Raw genomic sequence first — 22,050 nt, forward strand, 5'->3', positions numbered from 1 at the left:
GCATTGGGGCTCTGTGTTGACAGATGAGACTCTGGAGCCTGCTTCAGATTCTGTATTGCCCTCTCTCTCTGCCCCTCCCTGACTTGTACTCTGTCTCTCTCTCAAAAATAAATGAACATCAGAAAAAAAATTTAAATCAAGTCATTGCTTGGCTCAAAATACGCAATGGTTTCCAGTCCAACAATATGGCCTTGTTTTTCTTGAAACATATTAAGAATGAATTGAGATATTCCTGACACTTCAAATCTCCTTCTATCAAATGCCTATTTCTACTTTTTGAGTGGCTTTCCCCCCTCTTCTTTCAGGTCTCTTCTCAAAGTTTCCTTTGTTGAAGAGTTCTTCCTGGCCTATTCTATATAGAACACTCCTCTCTGCATTAGCATTCTTTAACTGCTACTTTGCCCTTATTTACAGCATTTATATTGCTCCAGAATGCAACTACAAGACCAAGAAGTGTGTCTGTTTGGTTTACTACTATAGCCCAGTAATTTCATTACTACTACTATTTAAAAGTGTCTGGAAAATATTAGACACTTAATGCTTATTTCTTATGTGAATAATATATGTACAGATATCTATACATTAGATATTAACCAAGATGCTGGGTGTTAAGTGGTTTAAATATATGATGCATTATCCTGACAGCAATACCATGTTATACAGAGAAATGATCAATTTATAAGTGGCAGAGATAAGATTTGACCTCAAGCAGTCTGATTTCTGAGACTACACTGTTTTTTTTTTTAAGTTTGTGTTTTTATTGTTTATTTTGAGAGAGAGATACAGAATGTGAGTGGAGGAAGGCCGGTGAGAGAAGGAGACATCGAATCTGAAGCCATCTCCAGGCTCTGAACTGTCAGCATAGAGCCTGATGTGGGACTGGAACCCATGAACCATGAGATCATGACCTGAGCCAAAGTCAGTCACTCAACCAACTGAACCACCCAGGTCCCCACAGAAACTACATTGTTAATCATCATATCAAACTACCAAACTATGAGAAATGTCTTTTAGTATTTAAAATAAAATAGTACTTTCTTTTCTTTGGGGTTTTGGTATTTTTCATTCTCTTAAATAAAGAGAACAAATTTAATTGATGTTTATTTTTATTCTGGCTGAGAGCTTAAGGTTTTGTTTGTTCTCTAGTCACTAACTTTACCAACACCTTGAAATATATGCCTTCTCTAACATGCTAATTTTTTCTGGAAAAACATGGTAAATTAAAAAAAAATACAATTTACCTTTAGGATGTCTAATCTGCTGATCTTGTATTATGGCCTCATTTATGATTTGCATTGCATTCCTGCCCTCTAGGGAACTCCAGGCTTTTATTTTTCCTCCTCAATGTTTTATAGTACATTCATGTTTATTGCACTTAATTTTGTGCTTTGTGAACACTTTTCCTACTTTACAATGTAATTTTAATTCTAATTATATATGACATGTTAGTGTTACTTTTAATTCCGCATATAAACTCTAGTTTCCAGGAAAAAAGTGCAAAAGAATATATATTACTTGGGCTTTGTTCAGAAACTGACAGTATAATTTGGTCATAAAATTCTGTGCTAATGTTTTACTGCTTTCTCACTGAGAGACTGAATATACAAATGGACGATAGCCAGACCATATATAAAGTAGAATTCTAACCCTCAACCTGCTGTAATCAGTCTGGGAAGCTGAACAATAGCCTCAGTAGCCATTGGCCCCAAATGGTCAGGACTTGATCAATAACTGACAGCTTCCCTAAAATTTGCCCCTGCTTCCAACTTAGGACCAACTGGAGAAAGCCAAATATACTTCTATACCCAATCATACTGAATGTACTGCTTTTAGTTAGCCCACTCAATAGCTTCTCCATGGCAACAGCTTCCAATCAGAGGATACTTGAAGCCTTCCCTTTTTTTCATATAAAGCTTTCCCATTCATCTGCCTGCCTTTGAATCTCTGCCACACAAAAGTATTGATGGCTGACTCCCTTGTTAGAGCAAGCTCTGAATAGCCTTTGGTCATTCTCATTTGAGTCGTCTTCATTTGTTTCTACAGCTCCTTTGTTGGTACACTGACAATTTCAATTTGTTTTAATTGTTTATAGACTATATATTTCTAATATTATATTAAAAATATAAACTTTATTTTTTTATATATTCATGAGGACCCAGTTTTGAGAGTTTAAGTATGGAAGGAATGATAGTCAAGGACACAGCCCCCTACTCCTGGGCCAGTCATGCCTATATGCATATCAGCATTCCTAGCCTGGGTGTCTCCATTCAGAAACTATAGGTGAGGCACCCAAAAGATGCACCTAAAAGGTGCCTCAGCTGAAACCATCTTGCTAAGAAACTTTTCACCACTCTGACTCAGCACAGTTTCACTCCTAGCACGTCCCTCACCTGTTTCTCTTTGCCTCCTGGGTATATAAGAGGCTGGTGGTTTTGCTTTCAGGATCCTCAACCATGAGATGGTTCCCTTCATCATGCTGCAAGTCATCTGACGGATTCTCACCGTGGTCAGTTTTATGAAACATGGTCAGCCTTCAATCTTTTTCTTTGCTTCTTGCCTGTACTATACCAGTGTTATAAGCTGTGTCCCTACACAGTTCATATGTTGAAGTTCTAACCCCCAGTAACTCAGAATGTACGTATAAACTTTAAAGAGGTAATTAAGGCTAAACGAGGTTATTGGAATGGTTCCTAATCCAAAAGGAATGGTGTGCTTATAAAAAAAGTATTTAGGAGAGAAACATGTAGAGGGAAGGCCACCTGAAGACCTAGGGGGAAGATGGCTACTATAAGTTCAGGAGAGAAGCCTCAGAAGGAATAATCTTGCTGACACCTTGATCTCAGACTTTCAGCCTCAAAAACTGAGTTTAAACCTCCCAGTATGTGGTACTTTGTTATGGCAGCCTTGTAATAATATCCAACTAGTAGAACTGCAGTTGTATGCAATTGATTTCAATATATTAGGATGTCTAACTGTTGAAGCACAAGAAAGTAGTTAGGGTAATAAAGTAGTATAGACAAAAAATGTAGTTTTAGGTAGAGATGACATATTTAGCTTTACTATTATGATCCATGAATGAAAATTTATATAATATATAATTATCTTCCAATAAGATCAACACAGTTTAATATGGCAAAAATTGCTGCTAAATCAAAGTAAACCAGGATAGAATCTAAGGTTAACTTCTAAACCAAAGCAGGCAGAACTAATATAACTCAAATCAAGCTAATCTTCCCTTGGGAGAAGAACAAAGCAAACCAAATATTCAGTTAAATTTCATAATGAAATGGGCCTTCAAAAAGTCATGGCAAATGACCAACTATAATTTTATATGATAGTTTTATGTGTAGGAGAAACAGTGGACTTAGAGAACCCCTTAGTCTATTTCAGGTCTTTTCAGTCTCTACATAAATTAAGAGTTTGGTCTCCACAACTTTTTTTTTCTTATATATGATCCAACAAAACTTAACAAAATACCATGAGTCTAGATTTATCCATTTTAACTTTGTATTCTAGTTTTTCTCACAAGACACAGAATATTTAAGTGAAAATGTAGCATCATATATACATATGCTAGAAATTGTAAAAGAGAGTAAGGACTAAGTAATTATATAGGTAGTTTAAGATATACCAAACTACATTCCTCAGAGTATGTTCAAATTACTTAAGTTTTAAGTCTCTCATTCTCATACTATAGGTTGTTTTTGACTTCTGATTACTTTAAATATTTTGTGTTACAAAGGAGTAGAATTATTTTCATCCCAAAAAATCCTTTTATACCCACCTATCTTTGAATGGCTTTCAAAATTTTCTGTCAGGTGACTTTTAGATTTATTTATTAGATTTATTTACTTATTTATTTCAACCATTGCCAGAAGAGTGTTTACATGTTTTCCCTCTACTTCAACATATGCTACTTCTGATGTAGATAAGTTTTATAAACTTACTAATATAATAGTTAATTATCATGACCAGAAAAAGGAAAGTTCTTTGCCAATAATGGTATTCTATCAAATTAAATGACAATTTTTTGATCCATGTCATTAATATGAATTTTTTTCTGTTTAATGGTAATGTGCCAGTATTTGTAATATTTAGTAGAAAATATTTTTCCTAAAGTTTTCAATTATTAGACCAGAAAAACACTTAAGTTGTATGTAGCAGAAGCAGAACTCTGTTCCCATTTGCAAAAATGAATATACCAGCTCTGTACCTGGTGTAACACACTCTGATACTTAATTTAGGGAAGTGGCTCTCATAATTTATTCTAGGAACTTTTTAAGTTCTTAAAAATTATTGAGAACCTTAAGTTGTGTGGGTTCTATATATATTTACCACATTAGAAATTTAAATGGAGAATTTTTAGAATATTTATTTAAAATAGTTATCCTATATAATATATAATGCAACAAATAATACAAATATGTTTTATGAAATATTTTAAAATGTTCTATATGTTTATAGAATAATAAAAATATCTAAAAGCAAGAAGAGTAAGATTGCTTTACCATTTAAAAAATCTATTTTGTGTTTGGTTAAATAGGAGAGGGCTTATTTAAACTGTTTTCATATCACACATCATATGGTCTGTAATACTTATAAGAGTGTGAGCATGAAAAAGGCAAACTTATCATTGTTGTCTCCTCCTCCTTCTCCTACTTCTTCTTCAGAAAATAGTTTTGCCCTCACTAAGCATTTTATGGAACATAGAAAACCAAGAAGCAGCTTTTTAAGTTACCCAGTAGTTTGCTATAATCATTTATTGTACCATTTGGCAGCTATGGAAAAATTATATTATTTATCCTCAGTGTCACCTTGCCCCCTTAGGGATGTAAGAATTCTGATCAGTGTATATACCTGGTGAGCACTGAGCAGCTTAAGCTAGTTGACAAGGATGACGGCACACTCAGAACGCAGGATTTCTCAACAAATAATATGCATAATAACTGGAGTTTTATGTACAGAAATGCATTCCAGGCCATATCATAAAAAATAAAATATGAAATACTGATGAAAACATACAAGTTCATCAGAAATTACTTTGTAATCTTCACTTTTTAAATTTTCTATTTAGGCCTTCTTTTTTTTTTTTCTTCCTATCATTAACTTCTTTCCCAAACTTGGTATTTCAATTTAATGATGTTTTATTTTGACAGTTATTTTGTGGAATTTTCCCTTTTCACAGTCTAGCAAACAGAAAGATTGCAAACTGACAGAAATGTGGCATTAGGGTATTATTTACGCTTGTGAAATGAGTGGTCTCATCTCAAGTGGGGGAATAACTCCTTTTATATATTTCTTACATTGTTATTAAATTTATAAAAATATAAGGTAAACTGCAAGGTGATTTTCAAATATAAGCTATAAATATTTCAATGGATAATACTAGTCCTTGGTCCTTGATATATATGCACTCAAGACACAAACCTGGATCCATGAATAGATGGTGCCTCGATCTCTTGTACTCAAATATTACTATGAGAATAAGAATCCAGGTTGAGGTGATAAATAGCTGTTGAGTAGTTGTGTGGTTTTTCCGGTGAGCATTAGAAAACTCAGTTTAGCTATAGATCCTCATAGACTTAGTGGATACTAGAAAATACAATTAGTTCTGAAGATACTTTGGGAAATTTTAATTTTGTTACGTAGTTTAATTTGTGATAGTCGATGACTAGGGGAAGTGGTGTGTGTGTGTGTGTGTGTGTGTGTGTGTGAAGAACTGCCTGAGAGTTTTATATTGAAACATGCTCTATCTATTTCTACAAACTCTAGCTATTCTAGAAACAAAGCAACCTCTGGGTAAGCAATTTTCATCAATCTTATGGATTTAGCACATTTCATCCTACTTATCATTAAAGAGCACTCTGGACTCTGCCTATAGGGGGAAGTGGAAGTTAATTGCTTTGTGGTAGCAGCAATAGACTGCATTCTGTCACTCAACCAATATCAGTGACCTACGTGAAATGAGACAGTTTCTTGGTACTGAATTCAAAAGGAAAGCTTTTAAACATTTTCCATAGGAATCTTTGTATGTCCTTGTCAGTTGCCTGACATAATGGCAACCTACTTTCCCAGTGAGTATTTGCTTTAGCCATACCAGCTGCTAGGCTGTGCTACTAGCTGCAGCTTTGATATTAAATAGAGAGAGTCATTTTTGTAAAGAAGTAAATTGCTTTATTTATTACTGATGTTGCTTGCCTCATTTATTGAAACACTTTGTCACAGCTGGAGAATGCAGCTGCTTTCTTCTTCCTTATATTACAATAAAAAATAAATCATAAAGGGAATATATTAGAGAGTGAAATAGTTTACTCAGTGTTTAAAATAGGCTGTCAGCAAGTTACAAATCTGTAATTTTTAGAAAATGAATACAAAATTTAAACCAAAAGATATTGATGATGATCAATTATTCTAAGTGTGTTGTAGTATTATTCTGAAACTCTTATTTCCCAGTTAAGACCAAAAAAAGAAAATTAAATCTTCTGTATAATCATCTACAAAAGATGATCAGATATAAAATTTTATTAAATACATTTATTTATTTCAGAGCCTGGCATGTATTAGCAATGGGAAACTTGAAAAACACAAAATGTAATTGTTTCTGAATGATATGATGAAGAAGTTTAGAACATCAAAAAGATTTATCTAAAACATACTTCTCAGTCAATAAAAAACTAAAGTTGTATGCTCTTAGTTGCTTTCTAAGGTCAGGTACATTTAAATTTGGTGGTTCAAGCTCAGAGGGAACTCAAAGTGCTCAGAGGGAATTCAACAAGGAATGAGTATAAACTTCTTGATCATTAGCTGAACTGATAAAACTCTAGTATATGAAATACTTACACTGAAAAAAGCCTAGAGTATAAAATATTTTAGCATATCAACTAACCAGAACCTGGTATAAAAGTTTCCAACAAAAATTACCTAATGATTGGCCAAAAAATTAATTTTTTAAAAAAAGAGTAAATATAAAACAATAATTTCTCTTTCCATCATGAGAGAGTAGTGGTCTGGACTTACCCTCTCTTTGTGCAAAAACAAAATCTAAAAGCAGACAAAAATATATGCAATATTGTTTTCAGACATTGGACAAAATACAGAGTAAGTCTGATGATCCTTTGAGAAAAGGAAAACGTGAGTCCTGTGAATTTCTCAAATTATCTGGAAACTGTTTTGTCAGTGTAGTACAAGAAGGTTTCTGGGTATACAAAGGGGATGGGGGTGAGATTTTTGCCTTCTCCTAATATTTTTATAGAGTATGGAGCATATACACAAAATTCAATAGTGTAGTGACTATTTGTGGCCTGTGAAGAAACATTGGGGGATTATTCTAAGTTACAGCAATTAGGGTATTTGATCTGAATGAAAACTATCCATGATTTATACAAGTATTAATTCATTAATTTTAGAAAAAATTTAGAAAATAATTTCCAGAATTAATTTTAGAAAAAATAAATTAAAAAATAAATTTAGAAAAAATTCAGTAATTTTAGAAAAAAATTGAATGGTAAATTCAATTAAAGCCCACCAGCATGTTGTATAGCAAAGTAATTGTTATTTCGATTAAATAGTTGTACATCTAGCTTTAAATTTTACAATCTATGACCTTGAATAAGCCTGTTAACTTTTCTGGATCTCTCTTTTCTCATCTGTAAAATGAAATTGTTAAATAAGAATTGTAGTTGATAATAATTCAGAGTAATAACAGTGGGGCGCTTGTGTGGCCTGGTTTGTTAAGCATCCATCTTTGGTTCAGGGCATTATGTTATGGCAGGTGGTTCGAGCCCAGTGTCAGGCTCTGTGCAGGCAGCTCTGAGCCTGGAGCCTGCGTCCAATTCTGTGTCTCCCTCTCCCTGCCCATTCCCCATGCGCACACTGTATCTTTCTGTGTCTTAAAAATAATGAATGTTAAAAAATTTTTAAAAAGTAATAACGTAATTGATCATCATCTACAGGTCTCCATAATTTTTCACATCTGTATGAAATAAGAATTCTCAGTATTTCAGCAGGATTAAGTAACCTTTCTGAGATCTAAAAACTAGTGGAAGACAGAGAGAATATGCGCCCAGATATCTTTGTTTCCCAACTCTGCATCATTATTTTCCATATTATAAATGCTTAGATACAGATTCACCAAAAATTATGTTTTTAGACATGCACTTAATAATAGAAGGAATACAGAGTAGTAGATAAAAAAAGGTTTAATGAAAAAAACAAAGGAAGATCAATATAATTATTCTAAGTATTTACAAAACCAAATTCTAAAAACAGAAAGCTTCATCGATATTTGTACTGAAATACTTTGATAATCCAATAAACTTCAGTTATAACAAGGCCTCTTTGACCATTAAGAACAAGTTGTTTTTAACGGAGTTGATTTAGGCAACTGGATTATATATATTATATTTAAACTCATATATTGACAATTAATCATGGTTTATGTTTTCTATTTAAGATTATAGCACAATGCACATCCTTGTTTAAAAATTTTTTACTATATTTTCTATCAAATTTTTGAATTACAGTTTATGTAAAAGAATCCATTGTAATTTTAAAATTCCATTAAGTGTGTATGATAATATATCTGTGGATATATTAAGTTTACTGTGGGTCAGGCTATCCTAAGTGCCTTATGCATTGCAAATAATTTAGTTCTCTTAACACTTCCATTTTTCCAAGTTACCTCTCTTCTATAAGTTTCTTAAAATTTCAGTAAAAATTTTTTAATTAAGGTATTTCCAAATGTGATTTTCTTCAAAGTAAAGGCTATAGTTATGAAATGTACTGTCATAAATTAATCTTCCTCACAAAAATATATTTCATTATGCTTTTCAACTTTTGAAAGCTTAAATGGCATTCTTAATTTTTTAAAATGGTACAGCATAGAAACATTTAATTGAGACCACATTTTTTTAGTGATATTGGAAATTTTATAATTTAGTGCTTTTCAGAACTTCAAATGATCAATTTAATTTACAGTATAGCAATAATTGTACCAGTTTGTTTGCCAGTAAAGGTTGTGAAATTAATGTGATCAAAAATGATTTATAAAGTTTGGTAGAATTAGTGGGTTTTGGTCTTTAGTTTCTTTTATAATTAATAATTACTTTGAATATCAGTGGTTTAAATACACTCACCAAAGACATATTGTCAGACTGGGTAGAAACAAAACCAAAAAAAACAAACCTCATTCATATGTTTGTTGTCTACTAGAAACTTCATTTAATATAAAGATACATATAGATTAGGGATTAATGGATGAAGAAAAACATACTATGCTAACACTAATCAAATGAAGCAGAAGTAGCTATGTTAATTAATTGTAGAGCAGACTTTAAAGCAAGGAAAGATACAACAGATAAAGAAGGACATTGCGTAATGATTAAAAAGTTAGTTCTACAGGAAGATGTAACAATCTTTAACATGTATGAATCTAAGAACAGAGTGACAAACTACATGAGGCAAAAACTAATAAAATTGCAATAAGGAATAGATAAATCATCTATAATAATTGGAGACTTCAGTAGCCCTCTATTATAAATGGAAAAATTTAGCAGGAGGAAAGATAATAAGGATAATCGATTGGATAATTAATGGACATTTATAGACTATATTATCCAACAACAGCAGAATACTGTCACATTCTTTTCAATCACACAAGAAACGTTCACCAAAATAGCCCATATTCTGGGCCATAAGGTACACCTTAACAAATTCAAAAGACTAGAAATCATATAATGTCTGCTTTTAGACCACAATGGAATTAAACTAAAAGTAACAAAAAGATAACCAATCCCTTTTTATTGAGTCATTTTGTCCTATTTTAATTTTTTAAACACTTGTGTAATAATTGAAATCTTTGTCTCCTAAATCCAACATTGGAGCCCTCTTAAAGTCCATTTATATTGCTTGCTTTTCCTCCACAGTGCGGGTCACAATTTCCTGATTCTTTGCATTTTTTCCTAACTTGACTGACAGCTGTACATTTTAGGTAATATAGCAAGTCTGATCTGCTTTCTTTTTAATTTTTTTTGTAATTTTGAATATATATGGATATATTTGTCATTGTATATTTTATTCTTCTTATTTATTTATTTATTTTTAGCTTGGTGTCTTAATGGTCACTTCTAGGGCTGCAAAGCTAAGAATTAGTTAATGATTGGGAAGGAGGATATGCTTAAGATTCTAAACCTCACCTGAATTATTTGCATATGTTAGAGTACATTCAAAATACAGCCAATCGGGGATGTCTGGGTGGCTCAGTCAGTTAAGCATCTGGCTCTTTATTTGCACTCAGATCATGAATTCATGATAATGAGATTTAGCCCCACTTTGGGCTTTGTTCTGACAGCATATAACCTGCTGGGAATTCTCTCTCTCTCTGTCTCTCAAAATAAATAAATAAACTTAAACAAAAGCAAAAACAAAACAGAATACAGCCAATCTTTTAGTCTTCCTATGCTCTCACATCTTTAGTATCTGAGGTATCTTAGGTATCCAAGATGGCAGGGACTCTCAACTGTCTCCAATGCATGTACTTCATTTGTTAGTTAGCCAGGAATATGGATAGCTTATTTCACCCTTGTAAGTTCCTCAATATACAGGATCTCTGGATAGAACACCTTGTGCACCAACCATGACTACAAATCAGTCCATCACAGTTGCAGTGTTTTCCCCCCCTTTTATTTTCTACTGAGTTTACTGCTATTAATGAAAAAAAATCACCTCCAATTTTTACCTTCTACTCAAATCATGTGCCCTCTCTAGAAGCAAAGCTCTGGTTCTGCTGGTCACCCATACCTGGAGAAAACTGTTCTAGCTGACCAAGTTGGAGAGAAGGTAGGAAGCAGCACCATGCAAAACCAGATCTGTTTCTGTTCTTACTTGAAATTCTGTCAGGTTGTTATGAATAATCCCTTCCCAATTTTTTGTTTGCCCTTGGTCTATTTCCAGATTCCTGATATGGTTTGCCTCAATAATTTTGTCAAGTTTTATACTTGTTTTATAAGCAAGAGGATTTATTAAAGTCCTTTCAAAGCCATAGCCAAAAGTTCTAGCCACAACATTTGCAAATTTACTCAGATAATACTCAGGCACTTAGAGAAAACTCTCTAAGTTTCTTTGTCTTTTTGTAAGTTTCCTAATATTCCTTTCTGTGGACTTCTGTGGGATCTCACTTTGCTGATAGGGGTATTAACTACTTAATTGATATCTTAGTTCTGAAATCAGATCCTCTTGAATATCTGAGGGTGAACTCACAATTCTATTCATAATATAGTATGTTGATTCAGTAATTGGTCTCCTTTCTTCTTTGAAAAAAATGCAAGTCAGGCATTAGACAAAGAAGAGTTTGATATAAATTAATAAAACAGTTCTTTAAAATTTCCTTCTATTTCTGTATGCATTTCTGACCCTGCTGCAGAAGAAAAGTGAACACTGAATTGGGTCATGAAACCTAGGTGTTTTCAAAAATACAATATGATACAAAACTATTGACCAGCTAAGCTCCTGAATTAAAACTTGTGTATAAAATTGGCAACATTAGGACAAAGTACAAGAAGACAGAATTGTGGTATATATGAAAATGTACTTCAAATATTCTCTCTGTCCCTTTTTCTTTCTTCTTTCTGGAGTGAACATAATGTGTAGTTTGGTCTGTTTCATATCATCTCATATAGATCCTTTAGGCTCTATCTACTTTTCCTTATTCTATTTTTTTCCCGATACTCAAAATAAATTATTTCAATTGTCCTAGCTTCAGGTTCACTGATTATTTCTTCTCCTTGCTTAACTCTGCTTTTGAATGCCTCTAGTAAATTTTTTGTTACTGTACTTTTCACCTCCCGAATTTGTGTGGTGCCTTTTAAAAAACATTTTTTAGAAATTATGGTAAAAGTAACCATTTTAAAATTACCATTTTAACCAATTTTAGATGTATAATTTAGTGGCATTAAGTACATTTACAAATATTGTGGTACAACCATCACTTCTATCAATTTCCAGAATTTGTTCATCCTCCCAAAGGGAAACTCAGCACCCATTAAACAATAACTTCTCATTCTACACTGTCTCTAGCTCTTGTTAAAATGTCTTATTTATGAATTTTCCTTTTCCATGTACTTCAGATACGCAGAATTATATAACATGTACCCTTTTGTGTCTAGTTTCTTTCATGTAGTATGATGTTTTCAGGGTTCATTCATGTTGTAGTATGTGTCTGAATTTTATTTAAGACTGAATAATATTTTTTGAAGAAATGTCAACATTTTCCATAGTGGCTTTTTCTTTTAATAATTTCTACTTTTATGGATATTCTCTTTTGGTTTATACATTATTTTTCCAATTTTCTTCAGTCTTTGTCTATGTTTTTCTTTAGTTTTTGACCATATTTAATGTAATCATTCTCTTCTCTCTGTATAATTAAACCAAAGTCTAGATATCCTCGGGGATGATTTCTTTTTTTTTCCTTAATGTTTGTCTACCTTTGATGGGGGTAGGGGAGTGAAGAGAGAGAGGGAGACAGAATCCCGGCTCTGAGCTATCACACAGAGCCCTACGTGGGGCTCGAGCCCACAAACCATGAGAGCATGACCTGAGCTGAAGCTGGACGGTTAACCCACTGAGCCACCCAGGTAGCTCCTCAAGGATGATATCTTAACACTTTGTTTCTCTAAATAGGCCATACTTTCCTGTTTCTTTGTATTCCTGAGTTATTTTTTGAAAACTGAACATTTGAGTATTACGACTTGGTAACTCTGGAAATTAGATCTCCCTCTTTGCCAGGACTTATTATTTCTCAACTGTTGAAGGCTGTACTAGTCCATTTGTGTAGTGACTTTCCCAAACTATTTTTTAAAGGCAGTGGTTTTTGTCTTGTATGGTCACTGAAGTCTGTGTTTTGTGTTAAACTAGTTTTGGCAGAGATTCCCTTGAGCACCAGGAGCTAAAACACAATCCCCCAATCACACCCCTGACCCCCACATTCACACACAAAACAAGCAGAAAGGAAACAAAATAATTAATCCCTTTGTGCAGAATGGTTCTTTGCAAAGGCACTACACTTCAGAACTTGCTAGGTTTACATAGAGCCTAAGGACTAACCTGAGATGAAAGCTTTCTTTCACATTGTTTTCTGAGCAGGAATTTTGCTCTGGGCATTTGCATGGCTTTCAAACTTCATCACAGAGGAGGTTTTGAATGCCTAACTTCTTAACAAATCTCCTTAACTTTTGTTCCAGGGCCTCTGGCATCTGTTTCATGTTTCCAGCACACTCTTTCCCTAGGAATCTGAGTTGTGAGTTTGGCTTGCACTTGTCTTGACCAATGCTTCCTGTTTTCCTGGTGTGTTTCCAGTTAGGTGAAACAGAGACAAACACCTTGCATCCCTCATTCATGCCTCCCCCAGACAGTTTGGAATGGACCAACGTACACAATCATTTACCAGTAAGGGTTGCTGTGCTCCCTATAGAGCTAGGAGCCCAAGGACTTAAAATAAGGATGCAGGTTTCTTTTTCAAGACTGCTCATGTGCCATGGAGGAGAAGGAGGGCTGGGGCAAGGGCAAGGAAAAACACCACAAATCTTTGCTATCATTTTCTATTTACCTTTTTCTTGATTCAATATTCAATTAGTTACTGTAAACTTTGTTTTCCAGAGTTATGAGAATATTAATTTGGGTAGTTTTTGCTTTTTTTGTCAGTCTTTCTGTGGGGGGTGAGAACTTGGAGATTGCAATGGAGACTGATGAATGATTTGCAAATATGACTACCACATTTTCTGAAATTATGTCTGGATCCATTTTGATTGGCTATTCCCAAGGTAAGAGATGTTTTTTACTAGAATTTCAGCTTCAGATTAAATCTAACTTTTCTTTTTCTAACTCAACGTAGGTTTTGAATGCTCATGTACCTTTTTGGCAATATTCAAATAACCAAATCACTAAAGAGATGAACGTTTGAAATTTATGTAGTGATTTTTTGTAATCACTGTTTTTTTGTAATGTACTTCACTAGTAAAGTCCATTGCTTTTAGAAATATTCTGCATCCTTCTTCATATCATACTCAACTAATTTATGGGTCCCAAGTTTTTATGGGAAATGGGTAAGCAAACTACCACCAATGGCATAAATCTAGCCTGACATCTATTTTTGACCAGCTTAAATGTTAAGAATGGTTTTACAATTTTTTTCCTCCAAGATTTTTAAAAATTCAAGTTAACATATAGTGTAGGATTGGTTTCAGAAGTAGAATTTAGGGATTCATCACTTACATATAGTGCTGATCACGATAAGTGCCCTCCTTAATGCCCATCATCCATTTAGCTTATCTCCCCACTGCCCCTCACTGAAAATATCAAACAAATGATATTTTGTGATGTGAAAATTAAAGTTCAAATTTCACTCTTCATAAGTAAATTTTCATTGGATCCCAGACAGCTGCATTATTTGTTTATGTATTTTCTAAGGCTGCTTTTGTGCTACACAGGCACAATGAGATACCTTTAATAAAGATCATATACTGTGCAAACCTATGGCATTTACTATCTAGCCCTTTGCATAAAAAGTTTGCCAAACTCTGTTTTAGTACAACATAAACAGAATCAACAACCTAAGAAATCATTCTAACGCCTTATGGAATAAAAGGCATTCTTTAGGATCAACAACTCAAAGATAGTTCTGGACATTTCAGCTACTAAAAATTTATCAGGTAATATGCTGTTAAAAAATTTTTAATGTTTATTTACTTTTGAGAGGGGGGAGGAGCAGAGAGAGAGAGAGAGAGAGGGAGACACAGAATATGAAGCAGCCTCCATGCCCTGAGCTGTCAGCACAGAGCCCAAGGTGAGGTTCTAACTCACGACCTTGATATCATTACCTGAGCTAAAGTTGGAGCTTAACTGACTAAGACACCAGGCACCCCTGTCAGGTAGTAGCTTTAAAAAAAATTAATCTTTGATGCTTTTAACATCTTTTCCACTAGGTTAGCCAAATATGCCCAAAGTTTCATTTAACACATGACTTTTGACACAGAACCTTTTCTCGATTAAGTTTCTTGGGACTTGATCTTAACCATAATTTTAACCATTTTCCCATAATTTTGACAGCTTTAACAACTAATCCTGAACTTGATGCTTCTTCTACTACTTGAAGTAGAGAAAATTGGAAGTCTCCTTTACCACTAAAAATCTTCATATGAGTACATTATTCTGTTTATTTATTTACTGAGAGATAGAAAGTGTGTGAAGAAGGGGAAGAGCAGAGGAAGAGAAAGAATCCTAAGCAGGCCCCACACCTAGGTGTGGAGCCCCACGTGGGGCTCGATCTCAGGCTGTGTGTGACCATGACCTGAGCCCAAATCAAGAGTTGGACGCTCAACCCACTGAGCCACCTAGGTGTCCCTGAGTACATTATCCTTATATATTAAATATTTAACTACAGAACTATGTGAATCAGAGTGCCTTAAAATCAGAGTGAATTTCACCTATGAAAGATTTCTAATTTCCTTATCATCTTTTGAAGATGGATAAAAGCTTTCTAAAAAATAATATGTTAAAAGGCAGTTTTTATTAAAAGCAGGTAATATTGAACATTAGTGGTTTCGGTGACATCTGTCAGGATACGTTCAACTTAATACTTATCAATATAAGCCCATTGGTAGAAGTATTTTGAAGATAATTTTGAACTGGACTGCCAGTCATTTCTTATTAACATTTTTTAAAATGTCTGCATCTATAAGTTAAATGCTTTTGTGTATCTCTGAAATAAAATCATTTATGAAATTAGTATAAATAGACTAAATTACTAAGTGAATAACTTCATTATCTTTACAACATGAAAATTCTACTGTATAATCACATCTTTTTCTCTGGAGCTCCCTGTCATAACCTAACTGTATTAAAGGAAATCCAGTTTTATAAAATAAAGTTTTCTTAGATGTTTCTGATTTAGTCTGGCTACTGTCAAGAAAATTTTAGATTAAGGAAAAGATGTCACACTCTCTAAAAATTCATGAATCAGCATTAGGTTAGATAGCGATAATGATTGACACTCTTTGCTGTTTTGGGTCTTTTAAACAAGATCCTTAGATTCTAGTGGCAAATATGCTACAAAGGAGCTATTTCTTTGATCACTGCACTAGCTATTCCTCTTGCATAAATTGTCATTACTTTTTTCTTACAAATCTCTATTTGTATTTATACATTTTTATTCAATTTTATACATTCAATTTATACATTTAAATTCAAAATTTATATAATTTTATATTACTTTTATTTATATTCATGAAAAATATTAATATAAAGTATTTAATGACTTTGCTGACCAAAATTTACCTATTGATGGTATTTGACACACAAAATACCTTTGTCTTTTCTGAAAAGTTTTTTTAAGTTATAAAAGTTATTTTATGCATATTATGTATTTTACTAGTAATTAAATTATTAGTAATTAATTTATTACTTCTAGATGGTGCTTTATCCATAGTTGGAAATTTTTGCTTAGGAGGTATTTTATAAACTGACAAAACTTTATATGAAGGTGGGAAAAACTGATTTCTTATATCTGGTATACTTTTATTTGAGCATACAAATACTTTAATAGTGAACCAATCAGTTTCATAGCTGTGTTATAGAAGTCACTTGAGTGTTATCTCAATTTACTAATTATTTTGGTGAAAATACCCTCCAAGGTAATTTCCTAGTGGTTGCTTAGAACTGATTGGTTACCAGGTACACTTTTGGCTATATTTATGGCACACAGGTAATTTACACAGGTAATACTAACATTCTGCCTCTTCTCATGCCAAAATGCTTATCAAAAGCATTCATCAAACCTTTCTCTTATCCAAATTTCTATTGCACTTTCTTTGATCTTAAAATTCTGCTCAGTATTATAAAAATCATCTTATTGGACAATATGTTATACTTTAATAATCACTTTATTTTCTAAGAGAAGTAAGCATAGATTTATTACGTATAAAAGCTTCAGTGCTCATCCTGCTGAGGCGGCGAGGAAGATTTGGGAATACTGATGTTACCTCGAGAAAACACCTTTGACAGAGCTGAAGATACCTTTGCCAGCATGTTAGATCCTTGTATGTTAACACTGGACTTGGGAGTTTCTGTGGATGAAGCAAAAAGTAACATGGGTATTTATTAGACATTCTAATGGAGACAGTTATACTATAGAATTGATGATTTAGAATTAAGAAAGTGATGTTTATAAAATACTTTATGGGCTTTAAAAGCATTTACGAAGATTCATTTTTTAAGTTTATTTATTTTGAGAGAGAGAGTAGGGGAAGAACAGAGGCAGAGAGAGAGAGAGAGAGAATCCCAAGCAGGCTTTGTCTCCATTTTTGGACACTGAATCTTGGCAAGGTCAAATACCTTGCCTAAGGTCATATGAGTAGAAAATGACCACTCTGAGAATAGGGGCCAGCTTTTTGACTCTCATGGACTTACTGCACATTGATGCTTCTCAGCTAGGTATGCAAAGAATGTCTTTCTTTTTCTAGCAAGAACACTATTGGAAACAGTCTGATGAGCTAAACTTAAAGTAACTTTCAACTCTACACAATGAGGGTATCTATTTCAGAGTGCTCTAATGAAAGCACAAGAGCATTAAAATTGTTATAATTTCTCATTTACTTCAGGTGAATTTTCAATTGGCTGATTTCAAGTGATTTTTTTTATCATATGAGATAAGACTGTATAGATAATAAAAGAGTGTTCATTTCAATACATGGGCATGGGCATTTAAAGAACATTATGTTTTAATTATAATTTTACTTATAAACATGTGAAAATAGAATTGAACATTTATGTACTTTTTTGAAACTTCATGACACGACATAAAACCACACATGACCAAAATTTTTTTCTTTTTTAAATTAAAAAAATTTAATGTTTATTAATTTTTGAGAGAGAGAGACAGAAAGAGATAGCGTGTGAGTGGGGGAGGGACAGAGAGGAAGGCACAGAATCCAAAGAAAGCTACAGGTTCTGAGCTGTCAGCACAGAAGCCAATGAAGGGCTCAAATTCAGGAACCATGAGGTCATGACCAGAGCTGAAGTCAGATGCTTAACAAACTGAGCCATCCAGGCACCCCCAAATTTTCTTAATTCTATGTATGCCAAAGTTCATGACTGTACATCTTGTAGTTAATTAGATTTGTCTTTTCTAGCAAGATAATCTTCTATAGTTACAGACAGCAAGCAGGAAATTTAACCATAAATATAGAACAAAAAAGTGTATTTAAGTTTTTTACCATGGTATTATTTTTTTGAAATGACCTAACAATGTAAAAGGAAAAAATATTAAAATTGCAGCAGATAAGAAACAAAAGCATAAGTGGAGGAGAAAGATGTACTTTCTGAAAAACTAAGATAAAATTTTTGCTGACATGGTTGAGGCACTGTTGCAAGACTTCTGAAATTGTCATTGGAGGGGCAAGAGAATTTATATTCTTGAAACTTTGTGGTCCTATTAAAAATTCAGATTCCTGGGCACCATTACTCAGAGATGCTAACTTAGCTGAGCTAGAAAAGGTCCAGGAATCTACACTGTTAAAAAGGTACCGTGGGTGGTTCTAACGCAAAGTAGTTCCTAGAAACACACTTTGGATACTGCCTCAAATCTGCATGCTTTATCTGATGCCTGTATATTAGTCAAGACCATTGGATGCCTGGTATCCTAGGCAAATAAACTACATGAGAGAGTCACGAATCCTGTGTTTATCTTTTTAATAGTTCTTTCGGTAGCAAAACTATAAACTAGCTTTGGTTATTACCCGAGACGGAGCTTATTCTGAGATGCAATGGCAACAATATGGAATCACATTACAGAGGGAAGAAAGAGTGGAGGATCAAAGTCAGAAGATCTGCTTTTGAGCCCTACTAGCTCTCTATTTGTTGACTATATAACTTCAGGCAGTTATTCCCTCCATTTTCTCTTTTTTAAACTAGGGCTTTATGATTTATAGGCAGAATAGTATGGTGTAGGGGGTATATATAAGTTTTGTTTGGTCCACAAAACATTTCACAAAAGCTCTAAATTATTTGACAAACTTTAGGAGTCAGGAATTTTCACATAAAATTTTCACCTCTAAGTTCTTTTGAAAAATGCCAAGACTTCAATTGGAAGACCTGGCAAGAAGCCAGTGTGTCAGGGATTGCTGAGTAGCAGCTCCCTCCTTTAGATGGGACATGTCATCTCCAGCGCACCACAGACCCTTGCTCAACCTACTGCGCTTGTTTATAACATTACCTGTATGGCTTGGTGGGCATTTGTGTGCATACATTCTGGTTATGTTGAATGAGCTTACACTTTGAAGTTGGGCAGATCTGTGTATGAATCCCAGCTCTGCAGCTTATTAGCTGAGAGGTGGCCCAGAATAATCTAGTCTCACTTTCCTCTTTGATAAAATGGGGGTATTTAATACCTAATAAATGTTAGTTCCATTATTTATTATTGTAGTTTGAGGTTAAAATAAAAGAACCACACAATAAACTGCAAATTGTTTTACACACATACATATACATAGTAAGAATATTATTTCATATTGATAATAGGCATCAATACTTCAAGGAGCCACTCATTCCAGAAGGAATGCTAAAGGATAGTATATTTTGTACCTGAAATGACTTCTTTTGAGAAACATACACTTTCAGAACTATTCTTGTAGCCTTCAAAGGTGGTGATACACTGCTAAGACAAAGCAAAGTAATCTTTTATTGGATACTACACATGAAGATACCTAGAAATCCCCAAAACATGAAGTACAACCATTGTAGTACCTTATATAAATAATATCTGTGCTCTGAATTCTCAAAGAATTATCCAGAGATAGGCTCCTAATTTTTGCCAATTATGGCACCTAGGGTCGATCCTTGTCATAGATGTGGGCCTTGGATACCATTCAATGATGATCAAAGGCTCAACCATCTTAAGTCACCAAAAGAGCCCGCTCTGTCTTCTCCCTCCCTCTTTTGGGTGAATTGAAATAATCTACAAATTATAAATTCTTTTCTGATATGAGAGATAATGTTAAGGGGTAAATGGCTGTTCACCATGTAACTCCAATTTCTTGTTATGGAAATCATAGGTATTTTGGAGTCTGGAGCAATAAAGTCGCTATCTGGATCTAGTTGGGCATGGAACATGGCTCAGATACTAGCTTTACTCTGTAGGCCTATATCACCTCTTTGAACAGAGAAGCAGCAATTTTATCAGAAAGGCATAAAATAGACTAGGAGAGGTAACTGGGATTCATTGTATATATTTTATAAAACCAGCTATTAAATAAGGAAATCATTGATGAGAAAAACTTTTTAAAAGGCCTAAATTCATGAAGAAACATAAGATGTTATGTATAGACTATGTAAAAAAAAAACCCAGGTATTATAGGAGTTTTATCATAGTTCCTCCAAGAGGACTTGAGGTAGCTTATCAATATTTCAAAATGAATAGATACCTGAGGAATAAAATGGAACCAAGACTGTCTAAAACACTAATTCTCAGTATTGGCTGCACAATAGTTATATGTGGGAATTAAAAGAAAATAATGTATTATTTATTTTTGAGAGACAGACAGAGTACAAGTGGGGGAGGAGCAAAGAGAGAGGGAGACACAGGATCTGTGTCTGTCAGAACAGAGCCCGATGCAAGGCTCACACTAGTGGACCTCAAGATCATGACCTGAGCTGAAATTGGACGTTTAACTGACTGAGCCACCCAGGCACCCCTGTGCAGTTTTGTGTTTAAATATGAATCCCTGGGTCCCACATCTCCAATTGAATTGAAATCTCTGAGTGTGGGGCAGATATTAATATCTCTAAAAAAAATGCCCACATGTGTGAGACTGATTTGTGAATCCCTAATCTAAAAGCTGTGGAGGAGATGCTACCAAATATTTGAGATGAGTAAATATACTTAAGTTCTTTTAGAACATCTATTTTTGCATTAGATTTTAGAGTATTTGCCGTTTCTTCATGGAATACTGTTATAATCACTACTTTAAGAATTTTGAAAATTCCAAAATCTTAGTTGCATCAAACTTGGCATCTCTTGTCCTCTCCCTTAAAAGTTGTAGTAATTGTCTTATTTCTTTGTATGTTAAGTAATTTTGGATTCTACCTTGGGAATTTAAACAATTTATGAGTTTCCATGAACTGTTAGAGTACTCTGGAGATGGCTGAGTTTTTTATTTGTTTGTTTGCTTAAGTAGGTAATTAACCCACTTAGATTTAGGTAATTAACCCACTTCTATAACAGTTTCCAATGTAAATTCAGTTTCCAAAGCCTTGCCAGGATTTTTCTTTGTCAGCATCTGTGTGTGTACACTATTAAAGCTATCGTTCAAGTTCTCAAAGCCTTTTGTTTATATAAATTCAGGCCAGTTCCATACATCCACAACACAGGAGAGACTTTACATACAGATTTGTAGGGGGTCCTTTTTGATGATTCTCTGTGACTCTTCTTTTTTTCAGTACCCCTTACTCTCAGTAGTCCCCTTCCTGGTTCTATGGCTAGAATACTGTGCTGCCTCACACATCCCATGACTGCATTTATATTTAGAGTAAAGTGACAAAAGAAATCAGAAAAAAAAAGTAGCAGACTTCCTTCTAATCTTATTTAGGTTACTAAAGACCTTGTCCTAATTCTTCTGGTCCGAGGGAAGGCTTTTCTCTCAGAGTTTTAAGTGCCTCAGCAGCCTCTGCTGCCATTGTCATGTATCTTCATGTCTGAAACTTGCCTTTAGGCAGAACCAAGCGATGGGAAAAATGGGAAAAAAGTGAGCTTCTACTTCCCAGCCCACGGGAAATTCTTATTTCTGGTGAGAGAGCAATGGATTCTCCTGAGGATTCATTCTACCCATTCTTTCTATGCAATTCTAGGATTTGAATTTCTCTGGGTCTAAACTAGAAGATAAGGGGGGACAAAACCAGAAACTCATAATGAAATTGGTAATTCCTTGCATTTTTGTCTCCTCAAACCCCTATTATTTATTTTCCAGCATCTTCAGTAGTTGTCCAGAGGCTTTAGTTCTAATCAGA

The 22,050-nt window shown here is 33.9% G+C and overlaps 1 protein-coding gene and 1 long non-coding RNA gene across 2 annotated transcripts in view; one reads left to right on the forward strand and one right to left on the reverse strand.

Annotated features, from left to right (window-relative positions):
• Window positions 1-15,173, forward strand: part of LOC115287639 — a 213,806-nt gene extending 198,633 nt beyond the window's left edge. Inside the window, exons 7-8 of the long non-coding RNA XR_003906575.1 lie at window positions 13,696-13,814; window positions 15,100-15,173. This is a non-coding gene — a long non-coding RNA (uncharacterized LOC115287639). The remainder of the gene's footprint in view (window positions 1-13,695; window positions 13,815-15,099) is intronic.
• A 1,739-nt stretch (window positions 15,174-16,912) lies between these two features.
• FSIP2 (fibrous sheath interacting protein 2) overlaps window positions 16,913-22,050 on the reverse strand; it is a 75,287-nt gene continuing 70,149 nt past the window's right edge. The window contains exons 23-24 of the mRNA XM_029934283.1: window positions 19,630-19,699; window positions 16,913-17,114 (exon numbers count right to left, since the gene is read on the reverse strand). Of these exons, the coding sequence (XP_029790143.1) occupies window positions 16,978-17,114; window positions 19,630-19,699 (207 nt within the window). The 3' untranslated portion in view covers window positions 16,913-16,977. The remainder of the gene's footprint in view (window positions 17,115-19,629; window positions 19,700-22,050) is intronic.

The sequence above is a fragment of the Suricata suricatta genome, chromosome 3 (assembly GCF_006229205.1).
Source record: "Suricata suricatta isolate VVHF042 chromosome 3, meerkat_22Aug2017_6uvM2_HiC, whole genome shotgun sequence".
Lineage (NCBI taxonomy): Eukaryota > Metazoa > Chordata > Mammalia > Carnivora > Herpestidae > Suricata > Suricata suricatta.